A 12,588-nucleotide genomic window follows, 5' to 3' on the forward strand; every position below is an offset into this window, starting at 1 on the left:
AAATAAATCACCCCGAAAGCACTCCTGGCACACAGCGTGTGCTGTGAAAGGGCACGTTGTGTAACACACAAAGTGTAACACAAAGCCTGTTTCCCCGAAAATAAGCCCTAGCATGATTTTTCAGGATTTTTGAGGATGCTCAAAATATAAGCCCTACTCCAAAGCCCTAGTTACACTTCATTAAAAAGTCAATTTACATAGTGTCCACGCAGCTACACATGTAAAAAAGTAAGCATCTTTTGGAGCAAAAATTCTATAAGACTCTGTCTTATTTTCAGGGAAACAGGGTAGACCAGGCTGACATTGGGCCACAAAATGCTTCAGGAGCTTTTAGCGAACGGACAAAGTTACACCAAGGGGCCAAATGCATCTTCACAGGCGACTGATTTTCAAGCCTGCCCGGGTGTAACATTGCCCAAGGGGTCTGAACTCAGCTAAACCTTCCCCTCCCCATCTCAGCATCTCCGAACACCCACAAGATGCTGGAGCCGACTTCCCCAGAAGGTTTGGACACATCCACGTTTCTCTTTGCAAGCTCGAGAAGCGATGCTGACCCTCCCCAGGAAGGTTCCCGGCCTTTCGACATCTCATACTGTCCCAGCCCACAGCTCGCTGCCCTCCCAACTCTGCCCTAAACCCCCACGACAGCTCCTGCCTCCCCAGACAGGGCAAATCCCCCAGCACTGGGGGAAGAAAACAGGGACAGGGAGGAAGGGCTCAGTGTGATATAAATCACAGGCACAACTTGGGTAAGTTGGCTGCCATTTAATGAACTTGCAAACGTTAATTAAGCAGAAGGACTTTCTCTAAGAACTGCTTTTTAATTTTATCATGCAGCCCTTTGCTCTGGCGTAGCAAGGAGAAGCTCACAGAAACCCAAAGTGAACTGTCGCTACATTAGCCTTTTTTTTCCCTACTATTCCCCCTGGCCGAGCCCCCTCTTACGATGAAGATATTCATCATTTAATTAACAAAGCATCCCTGCACCACACAGTCCCCCTGGCACCAGGCAGCTGCTCAGAAGCAGCAGGCATTTAATCACCAACCCAGCGGGGCAGGCGTTGGGACACGTCTTGCCTTGTTCCCCCCAACGTTTGGCTGCAAAACCCCGGGGTCAGCATTGGATGGGGCAGGGGGATGCCTGCATCCATGGCAGGGATGCATTTGGGGGACAGACCACCAGGGTCCCAGTCTGTCCCCAGCAAAGAGGTGGCTGCCTGCACCATGGGCACAGGGTCTGCTTGGCTCCGTGGGCACCAGAACACGTTTGTCTCCGGCCCCTTCTTGCAAATTGGAGTTATCGTGGTGTCTTTGCCCATTTGGGGCCCTGACCCCTCTCCCCTGCCCTTCACACCCCATCATCACCCAGGTGAGGCTGGTGTGAGCAGAGAAGCCACCTTACAAGTCATGAAGCTTTGCCACACCTTGGACCTTGCCATTTGGCTGCTGGCCATCTTCGGCGCCCGGAGGTTTTTATTACAATACTTTGCCCTCTTTTCCTTTTTTCTTTTGTTTTTTCTTTTAATCCCTGGAACCTCCTGCCCTGTGCAGGTGATGCCCAAAGCCGGCAGATGCCTCCTCCTCCTCCTCCCCTCTCCCACCAGCCCAGCTCCACCGGAGCAGCAGCAACAGCCCAGCAAAAGCTCCACGTCGAGCCATAACCAATGGCAAATTCTTCGAGTGAAACGTAATGTGCTGGGAAGCGCCTCACCATTTCACTTGGGAAAACGATCCATTTGGCAGCGGGGAGGAGGAAAACATGCTTTGTTTTACAAATCCTCTCCCCAGCAGGAGAGACACTCCCAGAATTTAATACACTGACAGCGCTTGGCTGCTTTAACCACTGAAACTTAAGAGTGTGTCAAAAAAAGCAGAAAAAAGGCAATATACTAGATAATATGAAAGCCTAGCCCATTCTGCAACTGGTGGCAACAGGCACAGCAATTCATCAGCAAACAGGAGCCACAATTGTCCCACCGGTGGCAGCCGGTGGGGTCGGGCTGCAGGGTCTCAGGCTTCTCCAAGTGCTGGATACCCTTAACTAAGTCAGTTTTCATCCTCTCTAAGAGTGAGGCCCTACCGCAGCTCCTTGCAGGAAAGCAGAGAAGATGCCAACAGGTAAATCTAGGAAGTTACTTTATAGCATAGGAACAGAATTCCAAATTATTCAGCACAACAATTACTTCTATGAAAGGCAACCAGCTCCATCCAGGTGACTAGCAAGCTTCCTGCAGCCCCAAACTCTGGACTCAACAAAGTATTAAGTATTTCAGTGTATTTCCACTTATCCTCCCATACATTGAACCGCTTACGGGAAAACACGCCTCATCCAAAGAGGGCAGCAGACAGCACTTTTTTGGGATGGGATTTTAATTTTGCAGGGTGGGGTTTGGGCTCCAGGCACTTGACAGTGTTACCAGAGCAGAAGGAAAGAGCAACCGGTATCTCTGACTAAAGAACCTGTTGTAAAATCAGGCCGGCTGTGCCCAAACAGCGCATACCCTGTTGAACGGCCGCTGCCAGCCCCTCGCAGGCAGCAATAACATAAATGTTATTTTGAGGGCAGGCAGTTGGATCAAATTGCCGCTGCACCAGAGGCCACTTCTGACCTCTCTGAAGAGCAGCCTCGAAACAAATAAGTCCATCTGCTGTTCACGGTTTTAATCTTTTTCAGCAAAGAGAAGTCTACCTTGTATCTTAGCATTTTTATAGTTGTTTGCAGCCTCCAAGCATTCTTGGAAACACTAATTAAGCCTGTAACGAAAACAGCATCACTCCTATTTCAGGGGAGGGAAGCAGGATGGATAAATTGGGTGAATCGCTGAACATCGGTGCCAGTGGTGGGGATGGAAAGGCAGGACCTGCTGGTGCTCCGGCACATTTAAAATATGGGTTTGCTGCCCTTTGGCTGATTATCAAGCACAGCTTTTGTGGGGGCCCTGACAGGCGGGAAGAGAACAACCCCCAGACCTCATCTTGTCATGGGTGGGTCGGGCAGGACATTATGTCAAAGAAAGCTGAGAGGCTGGGCAGACTCAGGTCTGGCAACATGCTCATCCCACTTGAAAAAAAGAATGGGGCACCTCCAAAGGCGGTGATGCTGTCACCCACCCCTTGCCAGCATGCTGAGATGCCTTCAGAACTTGGTCGAGTCAGTGGAAAGGCTCCCAGTGACCTAAATCACAGGGATTTTCGAAAAATAAAAACAATAAACAATGGTGAGAGCTGAGCACCAGGTCACCAGGTTTGCTCGAAAACCTGGTTTGCAGCATCATCATCATTGCACGTTACATCAGCAACTACACAGAGCAACCCTCATCACAACCCCTCTGCGGTGGATGCTGCATTAGTAGCTCATGAGAAGAGGTCTCTGCCCCAGCCGTCCATCCCTCTCTGCCTGTCCTTCCCCCCAAATCCACATTTTCAAGCTGGGAAGCAGCAGGAGCTCAGCCCTCGAAGACTCCCACTGCCTCACAGCCCCAGATCCTTGAGAGTGAACTGAGCACCACCAATGCACCCCCAAAACGCCACCTCCCAAAAGTCAGCCCATCAAAAACCACAGCGATCAGGATTTGTTCAGTGGGGTATCCCACATTCACTACCTAGAGGCAAGAAATAATACCATCTCATTAAAAATGTGCTTCGAGTCTATTATAGTATCTAGGACAAAATGTTCCCTATTTTGACACTAAGATATATTTTATCAGAGCAAGCTTTTCAGAAACACTCACTCACAAAGACTTATCTGACTGTAACAGGTTCCCTGCTTTCCCCAGAACTTTAAAATTGATTTATAGCGCTTTTTTTTCCCCCTTAGTCAGATGATGGGATGCCCCATGGTCAGATTTGTCATTTGGGCAGCTGATGTGACACATCCCAGCTCCCTCACACCCTGTACGGCCAACCCGCGGGGAAGGAGAGGAAGGTCCAAAGCGTTGTTGAGAAAAAACAGCGTCTGAAGCTGGAGAGAACTTGGGAGCACTCATAGTACTTCACAGGCACTGCGATCGTGCTTTTTTTGGGGGGGTGTTCGATAGAAACACCTTCTAAAATTAGCACCTGCCTTTCTGCCAGCTCCAATAGGTGCTGGTGCAATGATAAGGGTTTGACAGGGCTGAGAGGGGACAACATTTTGGCACGGATCTGCTGCCCGACGCACGGCTGCTTCTGTCCCATGGCGATCTCCTGGCTGCGTGTCACCCACTGTGACCGCACAGAGCCCAGACAAAGAGGGTCCTTGTCCCCAAGAGTCATACCCCCAGCTCCTATGGAGGGGACACATTTGTCTCAGAAAAAGCACCTTATCTCACGGTTGAGAGTCAGTCACAAGAGCTTCCTATAAAGGAACGCAAACACATATGAAACTGTTCAGATTTCTCAGCGGGACTGCTCCAAAGATAGTCCCGAGTCACATAAACCAGCCGGGCAGCAACGGGTAACTGGAAGTGTGCCTCACAAGGGGGTGAAGGGGTCGGGGACATGGCCCAGGCAACACATCCACTTGCTAGAAAGTTAACAGGACCAGAAAATGGGGGGAAAAAAATAAGAAAAAAAAAATCAAGAGGGAAACCAGGAGACTCTGGACCAGCTGTTTGCACGCAGACAGACTGACACTGAGCAGATCTATGGGGCAGGAAAGCAACTTTTCCCCAGGTGGTAAAACTGGTTACTCTGAACAGCTGAGTGCCTTGAAGGCTCCTTGGGAGAAAAACCAAGTTTGTAGCCAGGTCTGTTTGCAGTTTGCATAGAAAACTTGCTGTTTTTCAAAGCCCTGCATACCCCAGAGCCTTGAAAATGCCCAGCGTTTCAGTCTTTTTATCACCATCTATCAGTAGAAAAGGTTAAAAGCTACTTTGCTGGATACAGAGCAGTGCTCCTCAGCTACCTTTCTGTTTGCTCACAGCAACTTTCCGTGGTGTTGCTTCTCAGCTAATGCCCAGCTCAAACAGACTATCAAGGGGAAAGGTCTCAGGATCCGTACAAATAATTCCCCGCTCTCGCACACTCATTTCTACAAGCCCCGGTCAACACCAGCCAAACTTCACCGAATGATTGTGTATCAAAAAGAACAAGATGAAAAGCAAAGCTGCCAACTGTCGGTATTTCTGAGCTGGGAAGAAAGGAGCTGATTCTCAAAAGCTGCTGGCTCAAACTGCCTCAGCGCTTTTACAGATCTGCTTTAAACATCAAACTTTTTGAAAGTTGAGTGGGAACCTCCTTGAGTGGGCTGTGCATGCTGCAAACCCCAGAGCTATCAGCGCAAAGCAATGAAGGGAAGGACAAAAACGCACCCGGCAGGGTTCCTTGCTGCAGACAATGCAAAGCACCTCCCGGGGGTTATTTTCCCATCTCCAACACCATGACCACCCTGTAGCTCCTCAGCCACTTCCCCACAATTACGCCACGAAAGCTAGACCCGCAAAAACTGAGCGTGCCCCCTCTTTGCTCAGGCTTTTGAAGATGGGATGTATTTTGCTCCTGGACTACCTTTTTCCCCACCGCGAGCAGGCAAGCCCCCCAGGAGAAACCTGCCCATCCTCACCTGCCGCAGGTGCCTCAGCAGCTCGGTGGCCTCCTCCTGCTTCCCCTGCTTCACCAGCACCAGCATGTCCTGGATCATGCAGATCCGCCGGTGGTAAGGGGGCAAGCTGCTGCCACCACCCTTCCCAAACTTCTCGCCGGACTTCACCACGAGGGAGGTGAGGAAGTCCCCCCTTTCCCTGGGGGGTACTTTTTTGCGGTGGTGGGCCGGGGGGCTCTCCGCAGCACTGCCCGGCTGGCAACCCTTGGTCTGCTTGGTGCCCATGGTGTGTGGCCCCAGCTCCCGCAGCTCTGGGGCTGCATGCAAGGGAAGGAAGGGGGTTTGGGGATGGAAGCCACGGGAGGGGAGCACAAGGGGGATGCGGCGTGCACAAGGGGATGGACGGGATGCACAAAGGGTTTGGGAGTGCACAGGGGGATGCACAAAGGGGTGGGGAAGATGCGAGAGGGGGTTAGGGGTGCACAGGAGGTTGGGGGGATGCACAAAGGGATGGACGAGGGGTTGGGAGGATGCACAAGGGGTTCAGAGGGTGCGGGATAGGGCTCGGTGCCCCCGGCAGCCTAGCAGGGGGGCCGGTGCGCGGCGGCGGGGCTGCTCCGCTCCCGCAGACGAAGGAGGGGACAGCAGCGCCCGGCGGAGAGGGGCCGCACCGGGGCCCCGCCGCCCCGCTCCATCGCTGCGGGGAACCGAGAAGCCGGGATCCGAGAAGCTTCTTCTCCCGGCTCCGGGCGGCGGCAGCGATGAGAACGGCCGGTGCTCAGCGCTGCAAAGCGGCGGCGGCTCCGCGCAACCCCCGAGCCGCCCTCGCTGCCTCCTCCTCCTCCTCCCGGCGCCGAGGGGGCTCCCCCGGGGCGGGGCAGGGGCGGCCACGATTTGGGGGCAACTGTTGCGCGGCGGGAGCTCCCCGGGGAGGCGGCGCGGCTGGGCTGGGCTCGCCCAGCTGGGGGTGCATGCAACGGGGAGGGCTGGGGGCGGGCACCGGGCATCAAGGCAGGGCTTGCGGAGGAAGCTGGAGCCGGACGGGGCTCTTCCTTCCTCCACCGCCTCCTTTCGCCCCACAGAGCTGGGGATTGCACTGGGGGGAGCTGCATCTGGAGGGGCTTGTACCGGAGAGGTTGCATGCAGGGGAGCTGCACCGGGCTTGTATAGCGGGGACCGCACCGGGGCGGCAGGCTGGGGCATCCCCGCCGGTGGTTCCCGGGGAGGAGCACGGAGGGGTTTTCCGCTGGGTTCTCACCCAAAGGGACCTACGAGCGCTTGGCCGTGCCCGTCCCCCGCAGGGATGTGCAGTGGGCTGGGGAGGTCTCCGCACCCGGCCCCGCCTGTCCCCGCGGGTGCTGCGCTGAGCCCGTCCCCGGGATAAAGCACCGCACAGGGGGTCCTGCGAGACTCGCAGCTCCGGCTCTGGCTGCGGTTCCATAACAAACCCTGGCTGCTCCTGCACCTCCTGGCTTCCTCCCTCACCTTCAACCCCCCGCGGTGCCCATCTGGAAATCAGTGTTTGTGCCCTGCCATCCCCTGCCTCAGTCAAAGCCTTCCATCTCCTTCCATCCTCACCCAAGCCCTTGCTGCCCCTCACGCACGCTGCTCCTTCCAGCAGCTCTCCATCCAATATTCAATCACTCCTTATCTTCCAGGCGCTCTGCTGGCAGGGCTTAGGGCATGGATTGAAGCTCTTGAATAAAGATCGTGATGAACAACTCTCTTCTAAACAGGGACCACTCATCTGCTGCAGGAGACTGGTTGCTCAAGAGATGCCTGAGAGGAATAAGCTTTAGACTGATGAGGCCCCAGCCCCTCTCCCAGTGCCAGGGGCTGTTTTCCAACACAGACATGCAGCAAACTCTGTGCATCCATCCCCACACCTCTGCTGGGCCAGGGCAGAAGGAGACCCAGCGCAGCCATCACGCTGTGCAGTGCCCGGCCTGGGGGAGCCATCTCCTGCAGGAAGATGCTCTGGGAGCATTTTGCAACTGTGTTAGAAATAACCCTGAAGCAACACAGGAGAACTTTTTGCCTCCTCTGCATCCCATGCAACTGCACATCCACAAACACACAAATATTGTGTTGTGTCAATGAATAAACTGCAGCTCTCCTGGATAGCCAAATGGATGGAGGCCCACATAGTTGTTTCTAAAACTCCAAAAGCCAACTGCTGTAACGCATTTTTACACATGGACCACAAGAACAGCGCAGAGCACCACTGACATCAGTACGGTTTGGCTCTGGTTTACCATGAGCTTGTGTGAACCAGAGACAGAGCCGGGCTGAGCCACAGTAACCACAGCCCCGAGTAAATAAATAAAACCCAACCTTTGCACTTATGACATGTCTGTCATCAGGGCAGAGAGTTTATCTGCTGCTCCTGATCAGGCTTATTTATAGCGCACAGGACAAAGCCAGCAAAAAAACCCATAATAATAAAGAGTGTGGTGTGTACTCCTGTTACAACAATGCAAAGCAATCGCCAAGTGCTGCTGGGTCGGGTTTACACTCCTTGTGAGCGGATGCAACGGCACCGTGACCACTCAGGGCAGTACAAGAGTCGCCTCCAGGCTCAGTGCTGGTGGCTCAATGGTACAAGACCTGCAGATCCCCCAGGAATGCTCCATCTTGGGGTGTCACTCATTTCTACACCCACAAAAGGGTCTCATCTGCCTACAGACCCAAGCCCAGGGCAGCACTCAGCTTTCACACACACAAAATTTTCCATACAGGCTCAAAACACCTGTGTGCAAACCGAGCCCACCCAGTGCCGAAAAACCTGGCCCCAGCACTTGTGTGCTGAGCGGCAGGTCTGTCCCGCAGCTCTCTGACCCGTGAAATGTTCTGCTAAACTCTTTAGCAGATCCACAGCCAATATGCATTTTTTTCCCTAGTGCAGATGTGTGCAAACTGCAAATTAGTAGATGTTTGTCTAAGGGAGTTCGCTTTCCCCCAGCTCAGTTCATACTCCTTATGATTTCTAATAGTAAGGGTGTGTTAGAAACGTCCACTATTTTAGAAAGAAATAACTTGAGATCACAAGACCATAGAAAAAAGCCCTTCTCCTCTCCCACAAAACTCAGATTTAAGAACATTCTGGCTTCTACGTGAAAATGAGCTTCCTGATGCATTATGCAGAAGCCAGGGAACACCTATGCCACAAGTCAATAACCTTATGGAATAAACTGGCGTGGAGGAAATTCAGCATCAAATACCTGAAATCAGAGATATGCAGCCACATTCCCTGACACCCCAGGTGAGGTCCCACCACCAAACTGCTTTGCACGTGCCCGTGCATTTACATTTGGTTTCAGCTTAGTCATAGATAAAACTGACTCTTGCTTTGGAGGGCAGCACAGGACTTGCTGATTTTTCTTGATAAGGATGGAGTGATTAGGATTAATTTTAAATGTCAGCATCAGATTCAGGTTAGTGCTACTCACTATGTTGAAAGGACTAGGCTGACTATAGGAAATATTACTTTCAAGATGGCATTTAAAGGAATTCCAGAGTTAACGTGATTTTTGTCTCTTCCTTAAAAAAACAACAAAAAACCCCCCCAAAAAAAACCAAAACAAAGAACCAGCCTTACCATAAGACATCACCAAATCCAGCAAGAGGAGACAATTTCTGAGGAAGAAGGCCAAATTGAAAAATATGATTTTAAAAGAACAAAAGGCTATCCATATCCTAAGCATGATTCAATTCGGCTTTGACAAGGCACAGCAGAGAGACAGGGTTGAAGGGCCTTATGAAATGCTGCAAGATGTAATTGCAGATGAACTAAACTCCAGGATAAATGGGGCAATATAACGATGAGACATATTACATACACTGAGAGATGGTTTTAAGGAGAAATGAAAGAATCTCACATAGAAACACTTACGTTTCCTCTGGGCGATGGACAAAATCTTCTCATTTTCACCTTTGAATTAATTTGCTGCATTTAGCCCAAGCTAGAAAATGCAAGTGAAAAGGATTTTTAAAAAATATCCATGTCTTCATCCCCCAAAGCAAGAGAGAACACAACCTGAGCAGCCAGAGAAATATCAGCGCAATATAGATGGAAGCACCATCCTCTTTTTTAATTATTAATATATTACACCTTATTACTTTTATTAAACTAGAATAACTGTATCTTTAAAAGCATTTTCAGAGGAAAACAACTACATTTTAATCAAACCCTAACGCACTTCCAAGCAGTTCTGCTGCAACAGAAGGAAATTGGGATTTTTCTTGTAACACCCTTGGCCAAACCATTTCACTTCCAAATGCCCCATTCCCTTGGCAAAGCCAGGCTCGCCAGGTGGCCACCAAAATGTGGGGACACCCCATTACCCCACCAGCAGCCAAGGACCAACCTGCTCCCCACCATGCTTGGGTACCCAATGTGCGTGGGAATTGCTGTCAAGAGATGCTTCTATAATCTCACATTTTTCCAGATTCAGGTGCTTTCCCCCTCCAGCACCACCTCTCTCTCCTCCCAGATTTCCCATGCAAAATATGTCCAAGCTCAAACCCTTAACCCTGAGAGAATATAAAAATACTTAAGCTGCCGGAAGCAATACATCTTCCCTTCACGTGATGGCTTCAGCTTTTTTTCCACTCAACAATCTGGATGCCGTGTTTATAGAACCAGAAGACTGTTTACACACTGTCCCAAAGTTGTTTAGCAGGAGGTTAAGGCTGCCAAATATTTTTCTGGAGTCATCCTGAAAACTACCCCCTGTGCTTTCCTTCCAGCAGGATTAAAAAGGCCTGGACAGTTTTCTGCAACTTTGTTCTGGAGGGAAAAGTTATTGAGATGCTTTAGCAGTTAAAAAAGAACTATCAATGAGCGTTTTCATGGAGAATTATCCTTTCGCGCTGCTAGGAAAACAGCCAATTCATATATGGGATTGGAAGTCAAATCTCTGTCAAATCTCAAATTTTTTCCTGGATGTTTCTCCTGGAGTCACATCCCCTCCCAGGCTCCGGTACCTGACCCATGATGGGGTGTGAACACCCAGCAGTGCTGGAGGGGTTAATCCATCACCAGCCGTGCGGTGCTGGGTGCATTCACAGCCATGGAGGGGGTAAAGCAGCCAAAACCAAAGGGAAAGGTGAAACCCCTGTTGGGACCAGCCCTGTGTTGGGGTGATGCTTTGCCAGGATCACCCCCAGCCCTCCCGGAGGAGCCGGTCGCACTGCACCGTTTCTACGGCGAAGGAAAAGCGAGCGCAGCGCCTGGTCGGAGCCAAGAGCCACGAGTCGGTTTGACTCATGCTCCTGATGCTTTCCAAATGTTTCCCGGCATCCAGCTGTGACGTGAAGACGAATGTTTTGGAGGGGCCGACCCCATCCGTCCCTGCCACAGCCCATCTCTGGCCATGTTTGACCTTGGGAAGGGTGGTCATCTGTCATGATGGGAGTTTATTAAGTCTGGTTTGCATGTGCCGATGTCACTGGATTAAGCACTTGGGTTATTTGCTCCAGTTTCTGCTCGGGATTAGAACCCGTTTGGTGGAGCTGGCCTGGGACGATGGATGTGCTGCTGTGAGCACCAGGCTGAGGTGGCTTCTGGGGACAACGTGGGGACACAAACCAGGCTCACTGGCCCATTTCCCACCATGGGCACTTCCCAACCATTACCAATTCGAATCGGTGGCTTCAAAACGGAAAGGTTTCTCATACCACAAGCACCAACACCCCCAGCCACGCGTGTCCCTGAGCTCCTCAGCCCAGCGCTCCTGCTCCCTCCCTGCATCAGCTGCTGCTCCAGGACGTGGAGTTCAGCACCTGAGATCAAGTTGCTGCCGTTTGGCAGCTTCAGCCTCATCAAATCTCAGTGTCAGACGCAGAAGAGCGATGCCGGCGATACCTTTACCAACGTGCACAATAAACTGCCAGCCAAGCCCATGGTGCCTTTAGAGAAAGAACAAAATAACCCCCATCCACCCAAGCTAATCGGGCTGAGTAGGAGGAGCTGAACTCGGTGGTTGTTTATCAGAAGCAAACTGGTTCAAATCCTATTTGTGCAAAGCTGCTTAAACCCTCTTGTTTGGAGTCTTTTCGGTTTGCCCGGTGCAGGGCTTGGACGTGTTTGCTGATAAGGGTCAGGGAAAAGCAACTTTTCAGCTCGGGTTTGATCAGCCTCAGCACCTGAGGGTTGCGCTTCATGCGGGTTAGAAATGTGCAGCTCTCCAGGGTTAAAATAATAAATAAATGAAAACAATCTAGGCTCAGTTACCTGCTGCTCAATAGAGCCTGAAAGGACAATAAGTGCAGATGGGAGGGGGAGGGCAACAAATAAATCCTCATAATTTCATCTTGCTTTTGGATTCATTGACTGGATGCGTCCTTGACGAGCTGTGCTGTCATCAGGGGCTTTATCTGGGGTGAAGGAACTGTTTTCAGGGATCCAAAATAGCAGAAAATTTAGGCTTAAGCTTTCAGTGATGAGAAGCAAACTCCATCCTGCACCGCATAACAGCCTGGTCTTAGTTTAATTGCAAAATTAAGTTTTATCCTCCTCATTTTAACTTTGTTAAAGCAGAAAGGAATTATATTCTGTTTAGAGGAAAGAGCGGTACAGCATGTTTGCCCAAGCGGGAAACCACAGCAAGGTCTGGACCTTCCCAAAGTGATGCTATGATCCAGCTCGGACACCTTCTCTATTGATAAAACCAAAAAGACCCTTCTTTTGAGAAGGAATAAGCGAAGTCTTTTGTGTTTGCAGTTCAAATCTCTCAAGCGTGGGGTAAAACTGACCTAAATCCAAGACTTCCTGGGCACAGACGAGCTTAAACCACAGGATTCTTTCCAACCTGGAGTAAAAAGTTGCTATTTCAAAATAACAATTAAAAAAAAAGTAAAAAAATCAAAGTTTTAATTCACTTGGGCAAGGAAAACTTTCTGATTTCAGAAACGCTAATTTTCTTATGGGTTTACTGGGATGAAGCAACTGGAAGCAAGGCAGCTGGCATCAACATGACACCGTGTTTCTGTTTAATAATGCATCTCCTCCTGCCTTCATCCTCCCTGCCGGGAGGGTCCCTGGCCCAGGATGAACCTGAGACAAC

At 50.9% G+C, this 12,588-nt stretch overlaps 1 protein-coding gene and 1 long non-coding RNA gene across 3 annotated transcripts in view; one reads left to right on the top strand and one right to left on the bottom strand.

The window, feature by feature from the left end:
• LRRC75A (leucine rich repeat containing 75A) overlaps nucleotides 1–12,588 on the bottom strand; it is a 78,604-nt gene that overhangs the window by 57,553 nt on the left and 8,463 nt on the right. The window contains exon 2 of one of the 2 annotated variants that reach the window (XM_065037024.1): nucleotides 9,414–9,483. In XM_065037024.1, coding sequence (XP_064893096.1) covers nucleotides 9,414–9,473 — 60 coding nt within the window. In that variant the 5' untranslated portion in view covers nucleotides 9,474–9,483. Of the gene's footprint in view, nucleotides 1–5,542; nucleotides 6,497–9,413; nucleotides 9,484–12,588 lie in introns of those variants that run through there. The other variant, XM_065037023.1, reaches the window with a different exon arrangement.
• Nucleotides 5,553–11,834, top strand: LOC110358526 (uncharacterized). The gene is made up of 2 exons (XR_002413009.2): nucleotides 5,553–5,699; nucleotides 7,258–11,834. It is a non-coding gene; the product is annotated as an uncharacterized LOC110358526 (long non-coding RNA).

Source organism: Columba livia, chromosome 20 (genome assembly GCF_036013475.1).
Source record: "Columba livia isolate bColLiv1 breed racing homer chromosome 20, bColLiv1.pat.W.v2, whole genome shotgun sequence".
Lineage (NCBI taxonomy): Eukaryota > Metazoa > Chordata > Aves > Columbiformes > Columbidae > Columba > Columba livia.